This window comes from Talpa europaea (genome assembly GCF_964194135.1).
Source record: "Talpa europaea genome assembly, chromosome: 5".
Lineage (NCBI taxonomy): Eukaryota > Metazoa > Chordata > Mammalia > Eulipotyphla > Talpidae > Talpa > Talpa europaea.
This window is the reverse complement of record NC_140071.1, coordinates 1,708,203-1,735,859: the sequence shown is the minus strand read 5'-3', so window position 1 is coordinate 1,735,859 and position 27,657 is coordinate 1,708,203. Positions and strand designations below refer to the sequence as shown.

The window sequence follows — 27,657 nt, the reverse complement described above, 5'->3', positions numbered from 1 at the left end:
GGAATCCCGAACCCGGCGACATCGCATTTCTGTTTTGAGAGCCAAGGTCCTAGCACAAGTGAGGTCAAAAGGTCGTCACGCGGGACCACGGAATACACGGCTCAGGTGACACGGACCTGCCGGGGGAGCAGACGGCACGCAGACAGGGCCGGCGGTGGAGCCCCGCGCCGTGGCGGCGGCAGGAGGCTGGTCGCGCAGCGCGGGGGCCGCCCGTGGGGGCGGCTGTCGGGGAGCAGCAGGGGTGGCGGGCGGGCGGGGTCACCGTCGCGACGTTGTCCTAAAGTGACTCTGAGACGATGGTTTATGATGGCAACCTGATCCCGAACGCCCGCTCCCTGGAGCTCGCCGTGGGTACGTCTGTTCATAAATAACTTAAGCCTCTCCTTGGCGTTCGGGATTCAGTTCCGGCTGCGTGGACAAGGACGGGGGTGCTGAGCGTGGAGGAGGAGGGGTGGCGCGTGTGGGCGAGCGGCCCCTGGGGAGGCTCGCGCGGGGACATCAGCCGTCGGACACGGGCGGGGTCACCCAGCCGTACTTCTCGTGGGTCTTCACCAGGCTCTTGAAGGTCGCTTCGGCTTCCTTGCGACTGAAGGACTTTTTTGACTTGCCGGCTTTTCTGCAGATCCGCCCCTACGTGAAAGCAAGAGGGAAAATCCAAGTTAGAACCCCAGGAGGAAGCCTGGTCCCCACCCTCCTCAGCGGCCTGAGCGTGGGGCGCCCCACGTCGAGTCCACGGGATGCCCTGGCCTGGAGAGACATGATGACTGGCTTGCTCCCAGGCGGGCGGAGGAGCCGGTGGTCGAGGGAGGGGGGCAGGGCAGACACCGGGTCCCCTGCGCTTGCTCCCCGGGGCGGCTGGCAGGGCTGGCTGCAGGGAAGGAGCTGCACCCAGGCCTTCAGGCAAATACCCTCCTCACCGCCTGCTCTCCACCAAGGAGGCTGCAAGGGTAGCTTTTCTCCCATTGTACTTTGTTGATGAAATAACAGGGACGAAGGGCGCTGCAGCGCGGCGAGGACAGGGCTGGGCCTCGGGCCGACACGCCCCGCTGTGGGCGCCCACGCTGAGGCCGCCACGGGCACCCGAGACGGGACTGTCAGCAACCCTCTGATGACAAGACGACGCGTGTGCAGACGCGTATCTGTGTGTACTGGCATTTTAAAGTTGGCTTTTTAAAAGGATTTTTAAAATTTATTTATGCACAGAGGAGCTGGGGTGCAGGCCAGAGGCTCGGGGGTGAGAGGATTCACCAGAGACAGAGTGGGGAGCAGAACAGGCAGACTGACTGAAACACACTGCTGAGGGGAGCAGCGGGAGACAGGAGAGGTCTGCCGCGCCCTGTGGGTACCTCCCTGGCCAAGGATGGAACTCAGGCTGCAGAGGCTGCGGACAGCTTGATAGTGCTGAGACTTTAGCCCCTGCACCACCAGGGAGGCCCCTAGAGCTGACTTTTTGAATTCAGGCAAAGGAGCCGCAAGGACATCTCCTGTGGTCATGCGACCAGCTCACCCACAGCTGTGGAGGAGGAAGGCCAGGGGCGCGGGGCGGCCGGTGCACAGCCCGAGGGGCAGGGGCCTTGGGAGAGGCTGCGTCCCTTGCAGTGACCAGGTGCACACTGGACAGGAGAGTCTGACTCATCTTAGGGTGGGCACGGAAGGTTCTAGAGCACGAGAGATCCAAAAGACGCCCCCAAGGGTTAGGCCATCCCTGCAAACGTGCTGCTGGCCCGCTCACGCCAGGCTGGGTTTTATCAAAAGTGAAACCCCCGGCAGCGGCCAATGCCCCACAAGGCGGCTGGCGGCTGCCCTCAGCCAATCGTCCGCAGGGGACCCGAGTTCACCCCAAGTTTGCTGAGGAGCTGCCGTGGCGTGGCTCGCCCCCAGACACACGCGGCAGGCGACCTGGCCAGGACATGACAGGCGGCCGCCGCGAGGGGGCGCGAGACCAAGCAAGCCGGTCGCGGTGGAGGCAGCCGGGACCCCACCAGGGAGACTCTGGAGGACCGCGTGCCGCCCTGGTGGGGTCACTCCAGGCAGCCAGGGTGTCCCAACAGGCAGGAGGCTCAGGCCCTCCCTGCCTCCTGCCCGCTCTGGGCACGGGACGCTCAGCTTTCCAAGCTCTCGGTCAGGTTTTAACCAGAAGTTCATGGCCAACATGGGTCCATCTGCTTCCCCTACCCTCACACCCCAGCAGCAGCCGCGCGCAGCAGGAGGCTCTGCCCGCGGCCCCACCACGAGGCTCGGGGTCTACTCCCCGCTGCAAAGCAGGAAGGCAAAGCTGAGGACAGACCTGGCCGGTCCTGGCCCTGGCCTGGCACAGGGTGAAAGGCAGGAAGGGGGCCCCTCCGTGGGCAGAGTGAAATCCCACACGCCGCGAGCGCTGCTCCTCTGGGAAAGTAAAAAACATGGGGAGGCCCCCCGCCCCTCTACCCAAAAGCAGCACATTTCTACTCGGTATCATTTTCTAAGTTTGGGGGCCTGGGGACACTTGAAAAAGTTCCATACACACTGATGGTTAGAGTTCCCTGGTCCTGAGGGTAACCCCCAAAGCGTTCAGATCGAGGCGGAGCCTACAAGGGGATCAAGGACGTTAGCTGCACGTGATCGTGGCTATTGCTGTGTTTTTACAGCGAAAACAGACTCTTCTCAAAAGTATTTTGGGCAATTTGTTCCTGAATCATAACATTTTCACATCCGAATTTTTCCGGAAAGTATATGTGAAGATTCCCATGCCAAAAATCTCCTCAGCCGCATTCATTTGCTCCCCAGGATTTCCTTCAGCATTTTGAAGCCCCCCTGCCAGCTGTGTGGCGGGGCCTGCCGGAAGCCGTGGGGTGGCGTGGGGGGGGGGGTGGCAAGGCTGTGGCTGTGCCCTGGGTCGCTGCCAGGGCCGCCTGGAGCCAGGGCGGAGGGGTGGCTGGAGGTGCTCTCCTTCAGCAGAACCTGGACCTCCCAGTCACATGGGCAGCAGGGACCCCCCAGATGTGGTGCAGTCCCTCAGGGCCCCCCGAAGGTGGGGATGCGGGAATTCTCGCGCCAGCCTTGTCGCTGCTGACATCCGGCCAGACATCTCCACCTGCAGCCTCTGTGAGGGCACCCGAGGAGCAAACTCATCCCCCTTCTGCAAAAATGAATCAGCATTGCACGAATTCACTATGTAAGTTCCAGGTGTCGGTCACTGAGAATCAATGTGTAGCTGCTGCCCAAGTTCATCACGAAACGTCAAATCTATTTTTATCCCACCATGTCCCTTTTGTCCCAATTACCCTCCCTTCCCTCCGTCTTCCCAGAAACCAGGAATCGGCTTCAGAGTCCAAAAGTTATTTTTGTTTTATTTAGTTCATCCACTCGTGTTTTTTCTCTGTGCCATATGTAGGGTAAATAAAAAGGATCAGGCTTCTCTGCCCTCCCGCCATGAGGACGGATGATGGACCCTGCGGTCCTGAATCACGCCTGATGGCGGCACCTGGAGGGGGGTGTGGGCGTGCGTAAGTGGGTGCACCTGGGCTGAGAGACTGGGCTTACAAGGGCGGCGTCACGGGGACGCCAGGAGAACCACGAGAGAAGGCGAGAGAAGGCGAGAGAAGGCCGGAGAGTCCAGACAGAGTGAAAACTTGCTGGGGCCTGGGACGCCTGCCAGCCCCCCGACCCCCAGCACCCCTGCCTGCCGCGTGCCTGGTCAATCCCAATAAAAGCCTGAAAAGCCACCGAGGGCTCCAGGCCTCTCTCCTCCTTCCCCCGTGCTCGGGTCACAGGGATCCTGCCCTGGGCCCTTCCTGCCGCTGCACCACACATGAGGGAAATCACGCGGTGTTTGTTTTTCCCCATTAGGCTCATTTCACAGAGCAGGATTCCCTCCAGGGCCACCCATGTTGCTGCAAATGGGGAGGGAGCACTGTCTTTTTTGTGGCTGAACAGTATTCCACCGTGTCTGCACCTCACATCTCCTTAATCCATTCCTCAGCTGGTGGGTGCTGAAGTTGGATCCAGTTCTTGGTTATTGTAAATAGTGCTCTAGTGAAGACGGGGTGCGTGTATCTCTTTAGTGCATTTCTATTTTGGGGTAAATACTCCAAGGTGGGATAACTGGTTGTATGGTATTGTTTTAATTTTGGGGGGACTGGTAAGGCTGGGCCGGAGAGGCATCGGAAGGGGAAGAGAGCGGGGGCTGACTCCATTTGAGGCAGAAGCTCTGGGGGTTCTGGGGGTGTGGGAGGGTCAGCTCACAGGCCTTGAGCTGAACCAGCAGGGCCAAGGCTCCTGGGTGAGGCCCCCATGCGGTGGGTGGAGGTGGCTCTCTCAGTCCCTGGCCTTGGGGGGGAGGTCACTGCCTCTGGGGGGTGTCTGTGCCGGCTCCGCTCCTGCCCTGGGGCTGGCAAAACTGCGACAGAGCGTCCAGCGTGCAGGGGACTCATGCATTGGTCTCGGGCACTGCAGCCTGCTTTCCTTCCAAGGGAGCTCGCCAGCAAGTGGACAGACAGACAGACAGGATGGACAGACGGTGGAGCCCTCTGAGAGCTGCCAGGCCCAGGGCCAGGACGCTGGTACACCCGGGGCTGTGCCGCTGGAGGCCATTCAGGGTGAGCTTATGAGGCATTTGTACCCAGGAGAACTGCAATGTGCTTGGCAGGGTCCCCAGCTTCTGTTTCGGGGGGGCCCTGCCATAATGAGTCACACGCTACCCACTAAGGCGAAGCCACCCCAGCAGCTCTGACCCCGCAACCGTCCCGCCACTGTTGTACGGGACACCCCCTGGCGGGAACACTGCTCCCATGTGTGACACGACAGCGACTAGAACCGGCCCCGGATCCACCCAGAACGTGCCCACAGCCCTGGCACCTGCCGCCAGGGAGCGTGGGGGGCGTGGTGGGTGCGGCAGCCCCCACACAGGCTGCGCTCCCTCCCCTCCTGCTGCTGGAAAGAACAGAAACGTGGGCGTCTCCAGCCCCCTGCGGCTCCCAGACACTCGTCTCTGTGCGAGCAGGTGGCGCATCACCCAGCCCACAGGCCCTGCATGCTCTGCGCTGCCCCGCGCTGGCGCCCGCCTGCCCGACTGGAATGGCCCGGGGCTCGCTGGAGGCGGAGTCGTGGGGGGCACACAGGCAGGTGGTGTGTGAGCTCCTGCACCTTCCCAGCACAGGAGTGGGTTCTGGAAAGCGCGAACAGCCCCCCTCATCCACCCCACGCCCCAGCCAGGACGCTGGTTTCTACACTGGCTTCCAGGTGAACGCGCTCGGCCCCCGGGGCGCTCTGGGTAGGAGACAGGAGCACGGGCTCAAGCCATTTTGGGGGGCGCTGCACCAGCCCCCCACCTCTCCACGCTTTCAGGGGCTTCCAGAGGAAACAAAACCCAGCGTGCTCTTTCTGTTGTGAGGACGCGCAGGGCAAAGCTGTGGGTAAACGAGATATCACTGTGGAGAAGGCGGAGGGAGGGGAGCTTTCCAGATAACGCTGTGTTCTGTCCCCCAAAAGTAGTCTTAGGATTGTCATCAAGGCAGGAACTTGGTTCTAAACTGAAATTTCTAGTTTCTGACTGGAGAGTTTAGAAAACTGAGGTCCTGATTTTGGTGACCTAATAAAAATGTAAAAGCGCTTTTCTGGAAGCAACGGGGCGGCTATTATTACTTTTAGGTCATCACTTCGGGGAGGCTCTGACTGCAGCTCCCTGATTTGTGTTAGGATGGCTGCACGCTCTTCCCTTTTGATTAAGTAAGATTTATAATTAGAAGAGAAAAGCATTCATTGGGTGATTTTTGTGGCAATCTGGGAATTTCAAACAACACAGCCCTGAGCGCAGGGTAATAAAGCTGGTGTGAGCCGCGCTCTGAGGGTCTGCAGGTCCAGTAACCGGGGGCCGTGGGGCCTGACCTCTGAGAACGCCGAGGCTCGGGGCAGACGGTGGCGGAGCCGGGCCCCGAGCGCACAGCGGCCGCTCCAGACCCTTCTCTTACCCCTTCGCTGCCCCAGAGGCCGCCACTGCCCCAGAGGCCGCCGCCGCCCGGGGCCCGTAATGTGCGCCGGGGGCTCGCGCCAGGGATGCCAGGCTGTCGGGGCTTGGCAATGTCGCTGCAGTTTTGAATTGAGCAGCAGCGTCCTGTTTGGACACTAACTAGGCGGTTCAGCCACGCACCCAAGCGTGCCAGTCCTTTTTGGAAAAACAGAAAAGGTCACTTTATTTATGCCAGACTCAGATCCTCTCCTCGTCCGCCCGCGCCTCCCACCACACACCCGATCAGAGCCGTCGCTGATTCACTTCATCGTTTCTCAGACTCCCCCCGGGACGGGGCGTGGACTCGAGCCAGCTCTTCAGCAGCTATAGACCTGGGTCGCATCCTCCATCCTGACCCCGGGACAGCTGACAGCAGCAGCCACAGGTCCCGGGCACCCTGAGCACCCCCCCCCCCATGGAAGCCTTGCTGTTGGCCGAGGCAGCCCTGGGGGGGGGCGTTACCAGGGAGGCGACCTCCACTGCCCGGGCCACTTCTGCCCTCCACGCGCTGTGCAGGGGCGGCTGCAGCTGGATCCCACCCTCGGCCGTCCCCACGCCGTCCCCATGCACACGCCGCAGTGTGGCCGCAGCGCGACTTCGCTCCCGCGAGACAGGATTGGAAACTGAGGCTGGAGGGTGGCGGCGCGGCCACGCGGTGATGCGGGAGTGGGGCGGAGCTGAGCCGCAGCGGGCATGGGAATGCCCTTCCCACCCCACGCCGCCGGCAGCCACCGCCCGCGCCACCAACGGCCAGATTCGGGGCTCTCGCCAAGATCTGATGCTGACTGACGGCTGATCAGCGATGTGAGCTCAACATCGGGGCCACAGGATGGGGAGCCGTGACCTCAGTCTTCTTTGGTGCGCTGGGGCAGGCACCGGGGTGGCCAGCGCAGTCATACACAGCCATGTGGCGCCGCGCGGACCTGGCCCAGGCAGCACCCGGCGCCCCCACCGGGACCCCCGTCAGAGGAACAAGTCCAGGTCGGCGTTGGCCCGTAAGACGCAAACAGCCGTTCAGCTGACGGGGCTTTTTCCTCGGTGATGAGCTTGATGTTAAGCCTGATAAAACCGATTTAAATCTGAGCACCACGTGTTCTCAAGAGAATATCAAAATGCACCAACACAAGGAGCAATTTGCATAAACATCCGATACACAAATACCTCATTTTTCAACTTCATATCTCAAAAACGGCCAAGAACTCTTGGCTTAGGGTTTCTGGGAAGGAGACCGCCTGCCCGTCAGTCGCAAGGCTGCAGTGAATGGAGGTGACATTTTGATTTTGGATCTTTCATGCACAGAACCGAGCGTGGGGGCCCTTTGCACGCGAGCGCAGGCCAGCGGCGGTGATTTATTTCACTGCCATGGCCACCTACTCTCACGTCTGTGAGCTCAGCGCACAAGCTGGTCTGAGCAAAATCACTTCTCACCGCGCCCCACGGAGCCACACGTCCTCACCGGCCATGCCTACAGCTGCACGCCCGTCCCTGAGGGGCCTCAGGCACGTGTCCGGGGAGCCCAAGACGGCCCAGCAGAATGAGCAAACCCACTGCTGGCTGCCTGAAGGGCCCGCCAGGTCCCAAGAAAAGTCATTGTGTCCCCGCTCCCCCCACCCGGCGGGCACAGCACTGTACGTGGGCAATGCACCAGGTGGCTGGAGAGTAACCCTCGTGGGGTGGTCTGGGCAGAGCCCCACAGTTCAGGCACCCGTGGAATCAGAGGTGGAGACAATGCCTCGTTCCAGCGCCAGCAGGCCGGGGCAGGTGCACCAGATCCGGGCAGACGGGCAGAGGAGAGTCCAGAGTCCTCAGTGGCTTTCTGAGGCTTTGATGCTCTTTCTGCGCCAAGTGCCATGGGGCGAGCCTGCCTCCCGGCCCCAGCGAATCTTTACTCTCTAGTGTTATGTCGTGGCCCTGCCTCTATGCAGCAGCTCGCCCTCTAGCAGCCGTCCTGCCTTTTGATGCTGCCCCTGCAGCCTCAGCCTCCAGGCCCAGGCACGCCCACCCCACACCCAGGTGTCCACCATTAGGCCTCGAGCCCTAGCCCAGCTCCCCAGAGCCTCCTGCATTCGCACAGCCCAGGCCGCAGGTGATGGCCACAGAGGCCAGCGGCAAAACAGCCTGACCATCTCCACTCACCTTACACTCATACACCCCACATCTGCACGTTCCCCATAGATGGCAGCGCCCTGAGGCCGAGGCTGCAGCAGTCCCGAGCGGCCACCTGGGGCAGGCGCCCACCTCACTGGGCCTGTCCCCCAGTGTAGGGTAAGTAAATGATAGCAGGCTTCTCTGCCCTCCCGCCATGAGGATGGATGATGGACCCTGCGGTCCTGAATCATGCCTGATGGCGGCCCCTGGAGGGGGGTGCGGGTGTGCATAAGTGGGTGCACCTGGGCTGAGAGACTGGGCTCATAAGGGCGGCGTCACGGGGATGCCAGGAGAACCACGAGAGAAGCCGAGAGAACACGAGAGAAGGAGAGAGAAGCTGAGAGAAGGCCGGGGAGCCCAGACAGAGTGAAGACTTGCTGGGGGCTGGGAGCCTGCCAGTCTCTGGCCCCCCGGCACCCCTGCCTGCCGCGTGCCTGGTCAATCCCAATAAAAGCCTGAAAAGGCACCAGGACTCTCTCCTCCTTCCCCGTCTGCTCGGGTCACAGAGAACCTGCTCTGGCCCTTCCGGCCGCTACACCAGCCACCTGCGTGAGCAGCCGGGAGGCACCGGGAAGGGCACCTGGGGACAGGCCACCCCACCCACAAGACACGGGGCGGAAGTCTCGTCGGTCCCTCCCGGGAGGAGCCTGGAGAAGGGAGCCGGGCTCCCCAGGCTGGAATTCCCAAGCAGAGCAGGGCTGTTGTGCCCCGAGAACCCCCGTCACATGCGAGGTCGGGGTCGGTGCTGGGGACGCGTCCGGCGCCCGGTGGTAGAAGCGTGTCCTGCCCCGTCCCGCGAGCGAAGCGCCTTCCGGCCGCGCTTCGCAGAGACGCTTGTGGTGGCCTCAGGACGGCTGCGCGAACGCGCTCTCTGGCTCTCTTGCGGGGTGTTTACTCAGGGTTGCATCAAGACTCAAGTCTACCCCCAAGTCAAGCTTCTCCAGCCTCCGTGTTTGGAGCGGCAGAAGCATCGTCGCGTGGCTCTGGCGGCCTCTCAGGGCGCTCAGGTTTTCTGGGCCACTGGGATGCGATGTTGTGCCGACCTCTTGCTTGCGGATGACAGAATCACCCACAGAGAAAATCCGAAAGGATTAGCAGTTTTTTAAAGACCACGCTTTTGAGGTAAGGTCGGTGTGGATTTGACGTGCGAACGGGAGGCGCTCAGGACTCGGCCGCTCTGAGGCACCGGACGGGGTCGCTGAGCCGGGAGCCCCCAAGAGTCCCGTGCTTCCTCGCACCCCCCGCCCCTCGGGGGCTGCGGCCACATGGCTGGTTCTGACGGGGCGCCATGGGTGCGGGAGGGTGGGCAGCGGGCACCCGACCTCATCCCTGCTGCCGTCTGGGTGGAGGTGGTGGCCACGACAGGCGGCGCGGGCGTCTGTGCCGGGAGACTTCAGGGTGACAGCTGAGGACGCAGAACTCCCTGGGGACTGCGCCTGCCCCTGGGACACGAACAGGCCGCCAGAGGCTAAGACGGCTGGCAGGGCAGAGCAAAGCGGGGGCCCCACAGACGGCGGCTCCGCCCCAAGGAGGATGAGCCTGCAGGGAGCAGCTGACGGGACAGATTCTGGGGGCGGCCGGGCCTGAGAAAAACGCAAAAAACCGAAGGTGGTGGCAGCCGGGGCTGAGGAAACCGGGCAGGACGCGGGAGGACCGAGGCTGGGTTCTACCCTCGGGTGCGGAGCCCAAGCCCGGGGAGGTCACAGGGTCAGTAGGAGAAACGCTGGGCCCTGCCCCGGGGTGAGGGTCCCGAGAGCAGCCAGGGCGAAAGGATGCGCCACCCCTTCCGAGCAGACGCCGCTCCCGCGGAGATGAGAAGCTGGGAGCGCCTGTACCCAGGAAAGCAGGTGCAGGGCCTGCCCCGGCACGAAGAGTTGTGAAAACTGACGAGGAAACGCCAGGCGGGCGGGAGGGCGGTGGGGGGCGAGAGCGGCCGGCAGGGGAGACGGCGTGGAGGGCTGACACGCCCCTGGGACCGAGTCCAGATGCACAAAAACCGGAGAAAGGCAGCAGCGGGAGCAGCTGAGTGTATGTGTCGCTCATGTATGGAAGTGTATGAGTGTGTGCACGAGTGTGTGCAAATGTCTATGCGCTTGTGAACAAGCATGTGTGCGAGTGTGTAAGTGCTTCTGTGAGCGTGCACGTGTGAACTGTGTGTATGTGTGAGCCCGAGTGTATGCATGCGTGTGCTCACGCACGTGCACGAGTGTGCGCGGGCATGTGTGTGCAGGGGTGCGGGTGCACAGGAGGCTGCTGTAGCAGGGGCACGGCTGTTCCCGTGCGGGCAGGGATCACAGAGCAACCCTTGCACATCGGCCCAGTGTCCCACGAGCACGAACCACTTTCCCACGACTTGACATAACTGAGTGTTTTGCGCGATACACAGGACAGTGTCTGCGTTGAAACCTTGTGCCCTGTCACAGCGTCTAAGCCTTTTCCCGCCTCTCCATGAAACGGGGCACGGGCTCGGGCACGTGCACGCCCGGCAGGACGCAGAGCTTGGGCTGACCTGCTGTGAGGCTGGCTCCGGGGGCCCGGGCCGGCGAGGGGGAGGGGCGGGCGGGCAGGCTCTGCCCACGGCTGCCCAAAGAAAGGTCTGCGGGGCCACCTCACCTGGAGGACAAGGCCCGAGCCCGTGTTCCCGCGGCAGGGAAACCACGCGTTGGTTTCCACTTAACTGACCTTTTTTTGGGTGAAATGCATTTAGTGGGAGGGAAAGAAGCCTGCAGAGCCTTTTAATTATGAGACGGTGAGGGATGTCACCTGAAATTAAAAAGTAAACATCTGAGTGTAAATGCTTGAGCGAGAAAATTCAAAAGACTTTAAACGTATTTTCATTTTATAAAAAGCCTTGGGTTGTATATAGTACGAACCCGACCCCACGGCATTGTGATAGACGCTGATCTCTGTGGAGTTTGTGGAAAACCCTCCACTCAGGATGTGGTCAGGGTGGGGGGCCTTGGTGGTGGAGCGGTAAAAAGGTGCTGGGGGCTCCCTGCCCGGCTCTGACACTCTGGGGACAGAGCGGGGGGGGGGAGAAGGCCGCGCACTCTCACTCCCACCCCAGCAGCTCCCCCAGCGTGGCCTCCAGGAGCCCCACCCCTCGGCGGTGTCTGGAGAGAGCTCTTCTGGCCACCAGCCCCACCTCGGTCCCGCCTGGGCGTCTACACTGCATCCTCCCGGGGATGCCCGGCTTTGCCCAAAGCTTCTTCTTCTGGGGGCGCCGAGACAGAGACACAGAGTAGCTGTCGCTCATCCTGGCTGGTGCTCCCAGGCCTGAGATGACGGGGCATCCCCCAGGGGAAGGAGCTGGACCCAGAACTCGGGTGCGGGAGGGGAGGGAACGGGCCGGCCAGGTGCCCCCAGCCTCACCGAGCTACTCCCTGTGGCTGTGCTATCCCTCCCGTGGGGGAGTGCTCCCCTGTGGCGAGTGCTCCCCTGCACCCTGCCAGGGAGGGAGACAGGGCCCTGGGAGGAGCACCTGCTGCAACAGCTGAGGCAGAGCACCCCAGTCTGCACCCCAGGAGCTGCTGCAGAGCTGGAGGAGGCATGAGGAGAGGCTGCCAGGGAGCAGGACAGAGTGGGGCCTCCCGTCTCCTGTTCCCTGGATTGAAGCGGCCCCGCGAGGGCCAGCCAGCCCCCTGCAGTGCTGGGCTCCCCTCAGTACCCAGGTCCAAGCTGCCCGAGAGCCCTGAGGCCCCCCGCGGGTCTCTGTTTACACTGTCCTGGTGCTCCCCACCCTCTTGCCTCCCTGCAGCCCAGAACCAGGCAGGGGGGAGCAGAGCGTGGAGGAGGGGCACAGGGAGGCCGGGGAGGATGTGGGGGGAGGACCGGATACACAGATGGGATAACGTGAAGGCTCAGGGACCGCTGGCGGGGGGCAGTTTGCCGGCGAGGTGGCCGGGGACGGCGTCCGGCCGCGGCGGTGCCTGACCGGAGGGCTCAGGTCCCTCCTGTTCTGCCCAGTCACTCTGGAGGTCCCGAGCCAGATGGTCAGAGACATTTCCTGCCGGCCCACGTCTCGCCTTTCCCCTTGACACTCGTGGGCAGCCTGATGTGATGGTCACATACTCTCGGGGGTCCCCAGGAATTCTGGGGGTGCTCATCCTGTCCTGAGAGCATGTGAGTTAAGGGGCTCTTCCCCGCTCGAGCCCGGCCCTCCCCTGCAGACAGTCTAGTTCCTGGCTCCTCGGGCTCAGACACCTGACAGCTCTCACTGCGGTCCACGCTGTGGGGCGGCGCCCTGGACACCCCCCGAGCCCCCACTTCCTACAGCCCCAGCCCGGCGCCGCATCACCTGTGGGCAGACGGCGGGACCTCGCTCGCCCTGTCTGCCGGGGCCTGTCCTCAGCCGGGACCCTGACCGAGTTCCGGGAAGCCAGCTGCGTGCCGGCCGGGGGATGAGGCGCTGGCCAAGGTGCCCAGCAGCCCCCTCACCGCCTGGTACCCGCTGCCGGCCCCGTCCTTCTCAAACCCAGGTGTTGCTCCTCCTGGGTGCCGAGGCCCCGCTCGCCAGCCTTCTGGGGGCTCCGGGCAGCCTGGGGCCATCACCCCTCTTGCAGCAGGCCTGAAAGAGCGGACAGTGTGGACGCTGCTCCTGTGTCCTGTCTGGCCAGGGCAGGGACAAAGGGTCACGGGCTGGGGGGCAGCGGCTGCAAACCGGCTGGCTGGGCTGCCCTGTTGCAGGGGAGACCGCGGCCGCAGGCCCCTCGGTGCCGCGTGGTGTGGGTCGCGGCGCGGGTGGAGGGCCCGGCGTCTTTCTCTCGGGACAGGCTGACGCAGAGCTCCGCTGAGCTCGGCCGAGCGGCCTGATGACATAATTAGATAAACAGCTCCCGGGAGGACAGGGACGCAGATTGAACACGCAGTTCACCTGCCGGCTGGATGCGGGAACACCACAAACCTGGGGCCGTCGTCATGGCAACAGTGGGGGTGGCTGCGCTGATGTGGACCGGCTGGACGCCGCCCCGCAGGGAGGTGACGCCCTCTCAGACGGCGCGCTCGAGGCCGGGGGCGCACCACGTGCCCGCTGACGTCCGGCCCCACCTCTCAGTGCTGCTGCGCTCGAGGGCGCCCGGAGACCAGGACCCAAGGGCAGCAGGCCCCGCCCTCTCCCTGAGCCCGTGTGGCTCTCAGAGCCGGAGAGATCTCTGCGGGCTCCTGTCTCCTCCCCAGGGCAGGGCCCGGCCCTGCCGAGCAACAGGGCGCGGCTGGCACCAGGCTCCCCAGTGGACCCTACAACCTCACGGCATCATGGGCAGCCCCCAGAAGTTTCTGAGACCCTGAGGGGGCTTTGCCGACCAGCTTCCTCGCACAAGGAAGGCCTTGATGGAGGAGCAAGAAAGGCGGCTGCAGGGTAATGAAGTTGTCAGGCTTTTCCGCCTCCCGCCTTTAGCATGAATGATGGACCCTGTGGTCCTGCATGCTCGCCTGATGGCGGCACCTGGAGTGGGGTGTGGGGTGCACGTAGGTAGGCGCACCTGGGCTGAGCCTGGGCTTGTAAGGGTGGCGTCACGGGGCCGCCAGCAGAGCGAGAGGAAACAGCAACGGCAGCAGAAGCAGCAGCAGAGAAGCAGAGCAGAGCCCGCGAGAGACGACCACAGGGCCCAGGAAGAGCGAAGATTTGCTGGGAACTGGGGGGCCTGCCAGCCCCCCGCCCCCCTGCCTGCCATGGACCTGGGTGCCGCACGACACATGGTGTAAAAAGCTCAATAAAAGCCTGAAAAGCCACCGAGGGCTCCGGGACTCTACCCGTCTGCCCGGATCCCAGAGACCCTGCGCCGTGCCTTGCTGGCCTACGGCGGCGCCCGTGGAAGTCTTTCCGCTGAACCGAGGAAACCCGTGCTCATGCTGTGTGGCCGTGACCGCAGCTGCCCACACATCGATGTCACGGCTCCTCCCCGTGGATCACAGTCGCGGCACGTCCTGGCCCCGTGAGGACGCAGGCCCGTGTAGGGCCTCGTGTCTGGGTATGTGGACAGTTCCCCTCCGAGGTCTGTGCCCCCACATGCCATGACCTTCCCACATGGCGCGGCCACCTCCTGAGCCTGCCTCAGAAGACACCCCACGGTCAGGCGGCCAGCGACCCAGTGGTTTCTGAGTGGACAGGAGGCATCTCAAGGACAGTCAGCGGCCCCCAAGGACATCTGTGTGCACCGAGGGGCGAGAGCATGAACGCTTTAAATAATGATATTCTTTTGTGCAATTTTCTCAGCAGCAACAAAGAAAATTAAGCCAATGAGAGAGGCTGGGCGGTGAGAGGCGGCCGCGGGCCTGTGCTTGGAGGGCGCCGTGAGCGTGGGCAGTTACGACATCGGCTCCGGATGGTGCCAGAGACTGGACAGCGCGCAGGGCCATGACGAGCGTCCACAGCAGGTGGCGGTTCCGGGCAGAAAGAAGCTGCTCCCGTGATTTTGGTGAATATTTGTTAAAGCACCAACAAGTGTGAGAAAGTCGGTGCCAACTGCGTGTCGGTATCGCCCTGTGTGCTCTGGCTGAGGTGGCAGAGCCTTCTGGGTGGCGGGTGCTGGGGCAGCCCCGTCTGGCCTCTGGCCGCTCCTTCTCCATCTGTCCACTCAACAAACATCGCGCTTCTCCAGGAGGAGAGCCTGCGGCTGGCCGCCGCCCCCACGCCAGGCGCTGCACGTGTCCGTGGCTTCCTTGAAAGTGGGGTGTGGGCCCCTCATCTTCAGGGGAGGCGCAGGAGGCGGGAGGCAGCGCGGGCTGGCCCGAGTCTCACCCACTGGCCCCGGGGGTTCTGGCTGAAGCCACACCCAGAGCAGAAAGGTCTTCCCCAGGGCTGCGCTCAGAGCCGGGGGCTCCCTGAGTTCTCACGGGGCCACTCCCCGTGATTGGGACGAGAAAAACGTCTTGACCGTGAACTGACCACGAAGCAGCACCTGGGAGTTGACGGTCGCGGCAAACCACAGAGTTGGCAGCGCCTGGGCTCGTCACGCCGGAGCCCACGCGGAAGAGCACAGCCGTCTGGTTCCTGGGAGGCCGACGTGGGGCTCCCTCACCTGCCTCTCGGCTCCTGCTGAACGTGTCAATGGAGATGTGCTTTCAAATGTCACGTTTTAGCTCATCGCTTTTTTAATGCAATATGTGCGCTAAGTATGATTGGTTTCTTGGAAATCCCGGCATTTTATTTTGTGCTGAACCATGTTATTCTGAGGAGCGGTTGACAGGTGGCCCCAGAAGCCAAGGGGCATGTGCCCCCCCCCACCACTGTCCCCCGTGGGCTCTGAGGTGGCAGGAAGGGTCTGGACTCGCCGCTCTCCGGCTTACCTGCCGAGGCACTGACAGGCGAGCCCCATCTCCCTCACCTGGGAGCAGCAGACGCCAGGAACCCTTTGAAGTAAAATGACTGAAAAAAGAATCAACCCTTACTGGAGCTAGCGGAGTTGAAACTCAGGTCTTGTTATTAGTTTTATCTGTGAATGATTATAATTTCCTTTACTTTATGCAACGTTACAGGTCGACCTCACAGTGTGAGAAACCGTCCTATAGATTCTCATAAAAGCGAGCTGGTCTTGGGACTCTGGGGGCTCCTGCCTGCTAGTTTCAGGCATTTTTCACCCTGGGTGAGGCGGCCGGGTGGACCCGAGTCCTATCCCATCGGCCCACCCCGCGCCGGAGCGGGGCTCCAGGCCGGGAGTGTCTCCCCACTCGAGGAAGCTCAACAGAAACAACCAAATCTGTTAAAACGTCATTATTTTGATAACCTTTTAACTGCTCCATGTTAAAGGCCTGCAGCCAACTAGCTGTAATGAATTTAAACGTGTAACAACTGCAACTCCAGCTGCCCCCCCGCCTCGCTCTGTTCCCCTGGCTGGAAGAGCAGAGCTGGCGAGTCAAGTTCTGAGCAAGATCCCAGCGCAGATAAATCCTTGCAGCAGCTACGATTTATTTTGCACAATTACATCCAACCCCGGGGTCTCCTGGGAAGCCAACCAGCTCCTGCTTTGACACAAGAAGTCGCCCCAATGCTCACGCATCGTAAGGCAAAAATAATTGTCTTAGTAATGAGGGGCGTGCCATGCCAGGCTCACAAAATGTGAGAGCTGTTTCTTATTTATAACTGAAATAGAATCAACTGAAACTTCATGTTCTGAGTCTTGGAAGCGGCTGGTTTTTACGACGAAGAAACAGCAGCGCCTTCCTAGCAGGAGCCCCCGAAACAGCAGCGCCTTCCAGGCAGGAGCCCCCCAAGCGTTCCCTGCGATCCCGCGCCAGCTGCGGCGGTTCTGCTCTCCGCGTGACCCAGCCCGCCGCTGCCCACCCTCATCCTCGCTCAGCACGGACATGTGAATAAAGACATCTTGGGGATACTTGCCAAATATTGTGATGGGGAATTAGTATTTATTTTACAGCAACTGTTTTTAAAGTAGTAATTTCTTCCATCCGAGTGTTTTTGCCAATGTAACAATTATGTTCAAAAAGCATTTCCTTCCCGAGTTATTTTCAGAATCTGTAAAACGTCTTCCTCTTTTGTGTATAGAAGAAAAGCAGTAATAATTATCTTTCTCCTGCAGTTTGAAGAAGTAAAACATTTTTTGCTTCATACGACAGTGGCGACAGCTCATGGTGGACTTGGGCTGCTCAGCGCGCGGGTCCACGCATTGGGGCGACGGGTCTGCCCCCCCAGGGTCGGGTCTGAGTGTCACAGCCAGACCAGGCAGGGCCACCTGATTTGCAAAGGCACCCAAAGGTATCTGGGGACCCAAGGGCCCCCCCAGGCCACAAGCGCCCCCTGCTGGGGTGGCCCCTGCAAGCTGGCTCCCCAGCTCCCCCAGGACAGGCAGCGCTGGCAAGGGCTGCCGATGGCGACCCAGCCCTGCCCTTTAGTGCCCACGGCCGTGGGCACAGAGCCAGCCTCAGCAGGCCTCTGCCTGCCCCCCTGCTAAGGAGCTGCACATGGGCGCTCCGCTCACAGGCTGTGGCGAGGCGGGAGCCAACCGCCAGCAAGGCATGGCCCCCGGCAGCTGGCCCACCCTGCCCGCGGCGCTCACAGGTGAGGGGGCAAAGGGAAGGGGGTGGTGCCCGTTCTGACCGCAATGGAGCGTGGACGCACTGATGGGCGCACAGCGTGCCAGGCGCTGTCCAGCAGGAAGCTGCCAGAGGGAGACCCTGCTCAGGAAGGAAGGTGCCGCCGACCAGAGGGGAGCTGGTACGGGCGCTGGAGCTGGGGTGGCTGTTGGGTTTTGGAGGCCCGGGGCTGAGCGGCCTTATCATCCAATCACTGTCTGGGGCTGGCCCGGGGGGCTCTCCAGGAGGGGGGATCCTGTAGGTGCAGGAAGGAAATGTGGGGAAACCAGGCCTCTGCCTTGGCAGGGGCGCTGACGGGGTGGTGGTGGGTGGAGGGTGCAGCATGGTGGGCAGTGCTGGGGGCCCGGGTCTAGTCTGCAAGGTCTAGCCAAGGGCGTGACCAGGCCAGGTCTCGGGCAGAGGAACCGGGAAGACGGTGGCAGGGAGGATGGCTGACGATGGAGAGACGGGGTTGGGGGCGGGCAGAATGGGCACCCACGAGGGGGTCTGCACCAGAGGACCCGGAGCGAGGCGGACGGAGCGCGAGAGCGAGGCTGCTGGAGAAGGGGGTTCAGAGGGCCTCTCCTGGCCCCCGCCACGCCCCACAACTCCCCTTTCCACTCCTTTGCCCGACTTGTTCAAACCTGCATCCTTTGCTGACCTTCTCACTTTGGGGTTTCACCCCCTGCTCAGCCGGCTTCCTGCTGGCCTCCCTGGGAGCCGGCTGAGGAGGGCCAGAGCAGGCCCGATGACACAGAGCGGGGAAGGGTCGCCACGGGAAGGCCAAGAGTGACCTGGCTACAGCCCCGAATCACAGCGGCTTCAGCAAAGCACGTGGGCACTGACTGCAAGGGGGGGGCATCGAGCTGGGGCGTGCGGCCTGCCGACAGCTGGGAGGAAGCAGCGGACGTCACCGGCGACACTCTGCCTTTACAACTCCTCTTTGGCGTGTTCTGGAAAATGTCTGATTTTTTCACTTATTAGCAACAAAACAGTGTTCAGGAAAATAGACCAGCCTCAGTGTTGGAGTCACAGCTCCCCTGCCTGGAAGGGGGTTCCCTGTGGGGACCAGACGTCAAAAAAACACAGCTTCGAGGCTGCCGGCGGGTCCCACACGTGCTGGGCTCTGCATCACCCCTGAGAGACAGCAGTGCCCCTGGCCACACGGATGCCCTATTCACCCCCCACCCCGGGCCTGGCCATTGGCTGGTATCGGGGGACGTGCCACCCCGTGAACTCGGCAGCCACGCTGGTCCTGGGTGCCAGCCTGTGCAGGGTGCAGCGGGCTGAGTCAAGGTCTCGGCAGGATCTGTTTCAGGGCCCACACCCCTCCGTCCTCGTGTGCTGTCCAGCGGGGAAGGACTCGGTTCTGGGATGGTCTCTACAAACATGGGGTTCTGGGGGCTCAGCCAGGGTTGACACAGGATGGTGAGTCCAATCCAGGTGGAGGGAGGGCTTTGGGTGCCATCACACCCACCACCAGCAGAGCCTGCCGAGGCCACGAGGGCCCTGACAGGTGGACCCTGACGGGGATGCCGCCCGCTAGCCACACGGGGCTTTGCGCCAAGCCTCTACCGGGCGTGCTCCGGCCCACAAGTCTGGATCGCCAAGGGCAGGGGCCTGGCACTGGGACCACTTAAAGATTCCCCAGGGCATGGATTTACCACCAGGCTGAGAAGCTGCGGTGGAGCGGAGGGGGTGCCTCCTGCCCCTCCCCCCAGCCCCCACCTAACCAACACACAAGATGGGGAGATGGGAGGGTCAGACGCGACTCCAGGACCCTCTGTCTGCGGCTGCTTTGAGTGCTGACCCAGAAGCCACGGGCCGGCTCCTGGCTGCCCCCGAAGCCCTGCTGGTTGTGGCCCCGTGCCCCAGGAGGGCGGGCTGGACTGCAGGATGGGCTCTAACGCCACCTTCCACTGGGTCTTGCTGGCACTTTCCACTAACAAACAAACCAGCTCTCTCCCGCCCCCAGCGTGAGTCAGAGAAGCCACAGGAACGCGAGCACAGCCTCTTCTAGTGCGTTCCGGCTCTCCAAAGTGGACACGCAGGGCCAAGCCCGTGACCAGTTATTGCTCTTCCGCAGGTGTGGGCTGAGTGCGCCCCAGGGAGGGCGGTGGGCGCCTGCCTAGTGGGCAGGACGCTATTTTAGGCTGCAGAGTCCTGTCTGCGCCCTCCTGCCAGGCTGGCCCGGCACGGGAGCTGCTATTTTTTCTCCGCATAGTCAACCCGCAGACGCCTGAGCTGCAGAGTCATCCGGGTAATTATCTCCCGCACCTCCACGCAGCCGGCACAGAGCCCCGGGCTGACTCAGAGCCCCCAGGGGGCCACTCTACTGTGAGTCACCGTGTGACCTGCCCTGCGCCCGCTCAGGTGCACACAGCTGCTGACCGCACCCCCGGCTCTAGACGCACCCCCGGCTCCTGACGGCACCCCTGTCCGGGTGGCCTCAGTGGGCCTTCCTGGGCCTTCCCCAGCTGGCCCTGAGGCCACCTGGTGTGGCTTCCCTTCCTCACTGTGTAAACCAGCAATGGCCTCTGGAGAGGTGGACACTGACCTGGCCAAGGAACCCTCAGGGCCTGTCGTGGGCAGCGCTGTGCCTCACAGGACTCCTGTCCTAGTGGCGAGCATGGGATGTGCTTGGACACGGGGCTATTTTTTAAAGATTTATTTATTTTTATACAAGAGCTGGGGTATAGGCCAGAGGCATGGGAGGGTGAGAGGATTCACCAGAGACAGAGCGGGGAGCAGAACAGGCAGACAGACTGAAATACTCTGCTGAGGGGAGCAGCGGGGAGACAGGAGAGGTCTGCTGCGCCATGTGGGATTCTAGCTGGCCAGCTGGGATCGAACCCGCACTGCAGAGGCTGCGGACAGCTTCACAGGCTGCACTCAACCTGCTGCGCCACCGGGGAGGCCCCTGGACACGGGTCTTGACGACACAGCCATCATGCTGAAGAGGAGAGGTGGCCGGGGCAGACATGCGAGAGGCCAGGTGAGCACACGGGGAAAGATGCCGTCTACCTGCCCAGGACAGACCCTTGACACTCCTGCGGGACCCGCCCCGCCAGGCCCAGGACTCAGGCGGGCGCCCTCCTGGCCAGTGAGGCCCACAGTGCCTGGTGTCCAGCCCCACCCCTCAGTGGTGCTGCCCCTGCTGCAGGGGGCCAGAGGGCTGCCCCCTCCATTGCCTTTTCTGAGAAGACCCGGCCCCCAAGCCAGTGCTCTGGAAGCCATTCTGAAGACAACTCTGTGTGTGTGCGTGTGTATATGCACACGTGTGTATGTGTGCATGTGTGAGTGCACACACGTGTGCATGCTTGTATGCGTTTGTATATGTCTGTGTACAAGTGTGGCTGCACACATGTGAGTGTGTATCTGCATGTGCAGGCAAGTACATGTGTGGTGTCAATTGTCTGCACACACATGCACTTATGTGTGAGTGTGGTTGTGCCCTGCACACACATGCATTCACAGTGCAGTTCACATAATGCTGATCTGTATGTGCACATGTGTTTCTGTGTATGTGCATATGTGTGTGTACAGGTGTGTTTTGCGCAGGAATCTTCACGACGCCCCCGGTGCAGGGACCGCATGCCCTCATGGGACGGAGAAGCATGTCACTTCCCCCAGAGCTGGTCTGCACAGCCCTTACTTTTCATCCCACTCACCAAGTGGGGACACCGTCAATTTCCTTTATGGAAAAAGCCCAGAAATGAGCACCGTTAGGCAGACATCACTGTCCCCAACCGCTCAGCAATTTTTAATTCCCAGCCTGAGGTCTGAGGCTGTCTGAGTGTGGTGTCTGTTCTCTACAGCCACTGCAGTGGGCAGCTGTGGGGGACAGCCAGGGGCTTGGCCCACCCTGGGTGTGACCTGGCCACTCCTGGCAGCTTTTCCAAAGGCGCATGGACCCCGAGCCTGGCAGCTCACTGCTGGCCTCAGGACAGCAGCTCCTGACCCCATGGGGTGCAGTTTGCTCCCTGAACCATGAATCCGCTGCTGTGATGCAGCGAGGTGCCGAGCTGGCCAAGCTGGGCACAGGGCAGACCAGCTTCCTCATGGCCTTGAGGCGGTCCAGGCACATGGCTGGTTCTGAGAGGCAGGGGGAGGAGTTAGGACTGTCTTTAGAGGCCTTCAGGTCCCTGCACCTGACTGTGTCTAACTAATCAATGTGGGGGCACCTGGCAGGTGAACTGAAGTGAGCTGAGTTAAGGTGTCCCTGCGGCCTCGAGCGCCTCTGGCTCACACCATCACAAGCAGGGTGACTCTGTAGCCCCAGCCTGGAGGGGAGGCCAGCGAACCCCAGGACACTCCTCATGCAGGACCCCACCATCACCAGGGTGGCCCTGAGATCGCCTGAGTGTCGCCCTGGGCCTGCTGTAGGCACCTGTGTGGCCCACAACTGGGAGTGGGTTTTTGGTCAAATCTTTCAGTTCTGGCTGCCCCACCCCAAGCAGGCGTGGCAGTCTTCTGTTTCGGGTTAGTGCAGGATCGAGGATATAGATCATGGTATAAATATGCACAAGCTGCAAAATTTCTGGGGCTCCCCTTGTGCCCCCCACCCCACCTCACAGACAAGAGAGGAAAACCAATACGGACTTGTCAGAGCAGACCACAGGGACCTGCTGTCTGAGAGCAGCGGCCTGCCACCACCACTGATGACCAAGGAGCTGCGCAGAGAAGTTTAACTGCGGGCACCAGCCTGCGCGTGTCTGCGGGGAATTCTCTAGAAAGGGTGATGTGAAACCCTGCACTGCCTTCCTCTAGCTCAGCCTAGTTAGGGCAACTTAGAAACAAAGGCTCCCCCACCCCCAAGAACAATCACATTTTTATGTTAGTGCCGCTCACTGTCCCCACCCCGTAAGCTGAATGAATTCACACGGGTGTTTGTCAGGACAGCGCCCGCAGAGTCACATCTGCCAGACGGCTTCCTGGGTGCAACCTCACTTGATGATCTGACAAACCCTCTGTCTACCTGTCACTAGACTTTGTTTCCGGTTATCACAGACTTTTAACATTTTCACCAGTTCATTGAAGAAGTGCAGGGATGTTTCATGTAGTCACAGAGAAGCAGAAGAGCAACCTCAAGTATGCGTCCTGACAACAGGGAAGCAGGAAGCCGCGCCTGTGCCATCTCTACACAGGAGAAATGGCCGAGGCCTTCCTATGCCCACTTACTCCACCAAGCGGAACCTGCAGGGCAGCAAAGGGACTGACCACCAGTGGGGAAGGCCTCACGAAAGGACTGAACCGTTTCATCCCATGAGATAAAGCCAGCTGTTCCAGTGTGTGCACGACACGGCAAGCAGGCCTCGCTGAGCGTTGCCGCAAGACCCTTAAGCTTCCCTATGATTTCTCTGCCTGGAAAGAAACAACATCAGCTCAGCTCAGCAAGTCAGGGCGAGCAGTTATGACGGAGAAAGCCAGCCTGTCCTCACTTTGCGTAAGAGAAACAAATCCTAAAACAGAACCGTCAACAGATGGAGCAGCGAATGTGGAATGCGGTGATTCTTTCCTCGTAAAGTAATTATTGGCCCGGGAGGCTTCTCCGCGAGCATCGGATCAGGTGCCCGGCCTGCCTTCCCGGAGCCTGCTACCTCCCGGCACGGACATACCTGGGCAAGGGCAGTGTGTGCCACCAGCAGTCTGCAGGCAGGAACCCAGAAAGGGAGGAAAGACACAGGGCGAGACCTTCCCACACAGAACCCCAAACATCAGTGGCTTTTTGCTATAGAACGGGGACCCTACATCACGGCTTTTGCCTGTGTTAATAAATGGGAGAGGCGACGAGACTGAATCAGCATTTAAAGAAGTTGCTGATACTTTAAACACAGCATTTCAGATGTTTTAAACACTAGGATTGAGAAAGGATAACCTGACATTATGTGCCAGTCCAGGCAGAGTTCAGTTCAGTAAGATCTTGAAATTAAGAAATTGCAATATTGATAATATTTTCAGCAAGGAAGTCCCTTCCCTGGCAAGCCGTACGCAGGAATCTTGATTTGCTTACAAAGAAAGGGGCGCACCACCAGGCCCAGCCTATTTCTAGAACAGTCCCTGGGCTCCGAGGCACCTACGTCCGCAGCAGAAACACCAACACAGGAAGTGTCTACCTTGCTCAGGCAAATCTCATTTTTAAAAAACTTCCTCCTTTGAGCCCTTCGTTTTCCTGAACCTTTCAAAGCGCAGGCTGTGGACAGAGGTCCCCGGAGCCATGTGTCTGAGACAAACGAGGGTCCCCTCCCCTGGTCCCCAGAGTCACTTCCACGGAGGAGAATAGGGCAGGTGACAGCCGCTGATGAGCTCAGGCTAGGGGCCACACCTCTGCAGAACATTCTCCCACGTTCTATGTATAAATGAAGTTTGAAAATGAAATGAATGGAATCCCCGACCTCGGGACAAGCAGCCGAGGACAGGATCCGGGACGCAGCTGGACAGGGAGGCTGACCCCCTCAGGCCGAGCTGCCCCCAGAGGTGCCATCCGCCAGGCTCCCCGCTCTACAAACAAGCGGACCCCGAGCCTGCGGACACACGGCTGCGGGCAGTTACTTGGTAACGGCAGCCAGGACTGGACTGCAGGGCCCTCTCCCCGGAGCTGGGTGCTGTTTGCTCGGGGTGTCAGGGCCCCCCTCCGGCGAGGCTGGCGGGACGCTCACTCTGTGATGAGTGGGAAAGACCCTTCAGTGAAGACACAGGGCAGGTGACAGGGACCGGCAGCTTCAGCTATGCCGGCTGCCGAAAGAGCGATTTGAGGTCATTTGGGGGCTTTTGCACAAACCAATACTTCTTCATAGATTTACAAGACACCCGTGAAAATGAGGCTTGCTAAGGAATGTTCATCTTGAATCAGAAAACAGCAACCACCTTGAAGGACATCAAGAGCATCTTGGGGGGTGCCCCGGCCATCACGCCCCTGGAGCCCGGTGGGGTCTAGCTCAGAAGACCCACTTACTCCCCCTCTCCAGGGCTCTGGCGAGAGACTCAGGAGCGCAGCTTGCCCCTGGGTCCGCCTGCTGTCACAAGTCTGTGGTCCCAGGGAGGAGGCGGCCCGGGGGCACCAGCAGGCCAGAGGCCGACACAGGTGGGCGCCCTGAGACCCTGACAAGCACGCGGCAGTCCTGGGCGGCAGGTGCCTGTGCTCCCCAGACAGTCTGGCCCTGGCGCCTGAGCACCGCGCCCACCTCACCCTGGGGCGCGGGATTTCTCAAGAGCAACGTCGTCACCTGTGCACCAGATGCTGCTCGGAAGGGGCAGCGAGCTGGGGGCAGCTCCACGGAGGGGTGGGGGGGGCTGGCCCTCTGCAGACACCCCGTGCACTGCCAGCACCCCGGGACTCTGGGGAGGAGACGGTGTCGCTCGTGTGTGTGTGTGTGTGTGTGTGTGTGTGTGTGTGTGTGTGTGGGGAGAGTGACAGGCCAGGCTGGACGCACGCGTCCTGCGGACCGAGATTCTGGGGGCTGGAGGTGAGGAAAGCGCCAGGGCAAGGAGGGAGGGGGAAGGGCGAGGGAAGGAGCTTGGGGGACACTGGGGGAGGGGGGAGGGGGCACTGCGCCAGGGGTGGAGGGTCGTGGAGGACGAGGTGTTTGGATGGCGGCGCCTGGCGAGCACGGGCGGGCGCAGGGGAGGAAGGTGGGACAAGGCGCAGGGGAGGAGGGTCTGGGGAGGGGGAGGCCTCTGGACAGGTGGGGCGCGGGGCGGCCCAGGGGCTGGGAAAGTGGGGGAAAGACCTCGGCCTCGCGCTGCCCGGCCCCCGCGCCCCGCGCCCCGCGCGCCCCCGCCGGCGCGGCCCTACCTGGCCCTTGACGAGGCTGGCGGCGAACTGGCGCATGACGGCCTCCACCGTGTAGGCGCTGGACCAGCCGCGCGGCGTGAGCAGCTCCATGCAGATGGCGCCGCCGTCCAGCACGTAGCCGTTCTCCAGGCGCGGGCTGAGCACCCGCATGAAGGGCGGCGAGAAGGGGAAGTTGTCGGGGAAGGTGAGGTTGAGCAGGATGAACTCGGTGTTGGTCTCCTTCATGTCCTGCCACAGCACCGAGTCCTTGTCCACCTGGTGCAGCTTCACGTTCCAGTCGAAGAGGCTCTCGTCCACCAGCTCCACGGAGATGAAGCGGTCGCTGAGGCGCGCGATGTCCTGCAGCTCCTTCATGAGGCGCCGGCTGCGCACCTGCGTGCAGTGCTGCTGGCGCGCGCTGGGCACCGGGCCGCCGCCCGCCGCCCCCGCCGGCCCCGCGGGGCCCGGCCCCGCCCTGGCGCCCGCCGCCCGCTCCCGCGGGCCCCCCGCGCCCGCCGCGGCCGCGGCCGCCGGGGGCCGGTCGCGCGGGGCCGGCTCCGCCGCGCGCCGGCCCGGGCGCTGGCCCGGCCCGGGGCTGGCGGCGGCCGCGCCCGCGGGGGCCGGCGGCGGGGGCTTGTGGCCGCCGCTCTTGGCGCCGCCCTTGCCGCGCAGCGACGCGCTGAGCTGGCCGCCCGCGCCGCGGTGGTGGTGGTGGTGCTTGGGGTCCTCGGTGTCGCGGTTGTGCAGGCGGATGAGCCCGATCTTGCGGAGCAGCGTGGCCATCTTAGGCGCGGCGCCCGCCCCGGCGCGGGACGCCCCTCGGCTCCGGCCCCCGGAGCCCGAGCGCCGGCGCGCGGGGGGCGCGGGGCGCGCGGGGGGCGCGCGGGGCGCGGGGCGCCGGCGCCGGGCGACCCCTCGGCGGCGCGCCGGGCGGGCCCCCTCCGGCGCGGGCGGCCGTGGCGCAGCGGCGCGGGCGGCACGCGCGCCGGCCGGCCGCGGGGCGATGGCGGGGCCCGCGGGGGCTCGGCTCGGCTCGGGCTCGGCTCGGGCCCCGCGGCGCGCGGGCGGGAGGCGCGGGCGGCCGCCCCGGCCGGTCTGCGGCGCCGCCCCCGAGCCCGGCTCCGCGGTCCTTTGTGCGCGGCGGCCCCGCGCGGGCCTCGAGTCCGGCGCCGCGCCCCGCGGGCAGCGAGGGGGCCGCGGGGGGCCCGCCGGGCCGTGCGGCGCGGGCGGCTACCGCGGGGCCCGGGCCGCTGGCGCTCGCGTCGCCGGCGCTGCGGCTGCTGACATCGCAGAGGCGGCCGCTCGGTCTGAGCCCGGCGCGGCGCGGCGCGGAGGGGCGGCCCTGCCGGCCGGGGGGGGGCGCGGGGCGGAGCCGCGGGCTGGCCTGCGCCGAGCCGCCCCCGCCGCCCGCCCGCCGCCCGCCCGCCCGGCTCCGCCGCGACTCGCGCCGGCCGCTGGGGGGAGACCGCGGCGCGCGGGCCGGGCGCGGGGCGCGGGGCGCGGGGCGCGGGGCGCGGGGCGCGGGGCGCGGGGCGCGGGGCGCGGGGCGCCCCCGGCCCGAAAACGGGGGGGGTGGGGCGCGAGCGCGGAGCGGCGAGCGCGCGCGCGGGGCGGGGGCGCCTCCGAGACGCGGGTCTTTGCGCCCCGGATTCCGACTCGCCGAGGCCCCGGCGCGCGGCTCGACCTCGCTCAACCTCGGAGCAGCGATCCCGAGAGGGGGGGCCGGGCGGGGAGCGCGGGTCGCTCCCCGCGGATCGGGGGTCGCCGCCTGGCCGGGCCGGGCGCGCGGGGACCCGGCGCGGCGCCCTCCCGCAGGCTGCCCGGGGGCCCGCGGCGAGCGGGGCCGGGAGGGGACACCGGGGTCCGCCCGCCCGGCCCGAGTCGGTCTCCCAGCGACGCCCTTGCAGGGAGGACGGTCCGCGCCCCGCCCCTCCGCGCGCCCCGCTCCCCGCTCCCTCCGGCTCGCCTCGCCGGGGGTCCCGGGGTCCGGCGGGGGGGCCGGGCAGCCCCTGCGCGCGGGCGCTCCAGCGCTCCCTGCAGCTGCGGGCAACGCGGGCGCCACTGGACCCCGGGAGCCCGCGTGCCCCGGAGGCGCTGGGAGCCCCGGGCGCGCTGACCCCCGCGCCGCGCCCCGGGGTGCTGCCGGCTCCTCTCGCTTTTGTCCCTTACGCCACGGAGCCGGCCTCGCAGCCGGTGGAATTTCCAGCGGAAAGCGTGCGCCCCCGAGTCCGCAGCAGCCGGGGCACCCCGGCCCTCCATGTTTGCGGGGCCACCTGCTTCGGAACTGGCAAGGCGCGGGGAGAGGCGGTGGTGGCCCCTGAGTTCCCTTGTCACCCCAAATGCCTTGGGACCCTGCCCTGCACCAGCGCCTCCCGGGCTCCGAGCCGCGGCAGGTGGCGTTTTCCTGCCCTTGTCATTTTTTGCTGTTACCGTTTTCCCTGTTCCCAAATGACTGAAACGATTCGCTGTGGAAAAAGAGCTCTTTGGTCTCTCTGGAGACCAGTTGGAGGTTCCGGGGTTCTCTACCGGGACAGCCAGGCGCCAGCATCACGGTCGCCAGCGCTGTGGGGGGCGCCCCCCCCCCCCCCCCCCGCTGCGGGGTCTCCCCTGGAGAGGCGACTGCATCGGAGGCGCGGCCTGGCCGGAGCAGGTGGGCTGGGCGCGCAGGGCCGAGGCGCGGGGGCTGTGCCCGCGGGCGGGGGTGCGTTCTCGGAGCTGGGGG

General features: G+C 63.5%; 1 protein-coding gene across 1 annotated transcript; it reads right to left on the bottom strand.

The window, feature by feature from the left end:
- Positions 1-498: 498 nt before the first annotated feature.
- Positions 499-25,718, bottom strand: UBE2QL1 (ubiquitin conjugating enzyme E2 QL1; the record flags this gene model as incomplete). The annotated part of the gene is made up of 2 exons (XM_084233392.1): positions 499-630; positions 24,957-25,718. 2 exons carry the CDS (start codon positions 25,716-25,718, stop codon positions 499-501), a joined length of 894 nt encoding a protein of 297 aa, XP_084089518.1.
- Between the last annotated feature and the right edge of the window lie 1,939 nt (positions 25,719-27,657).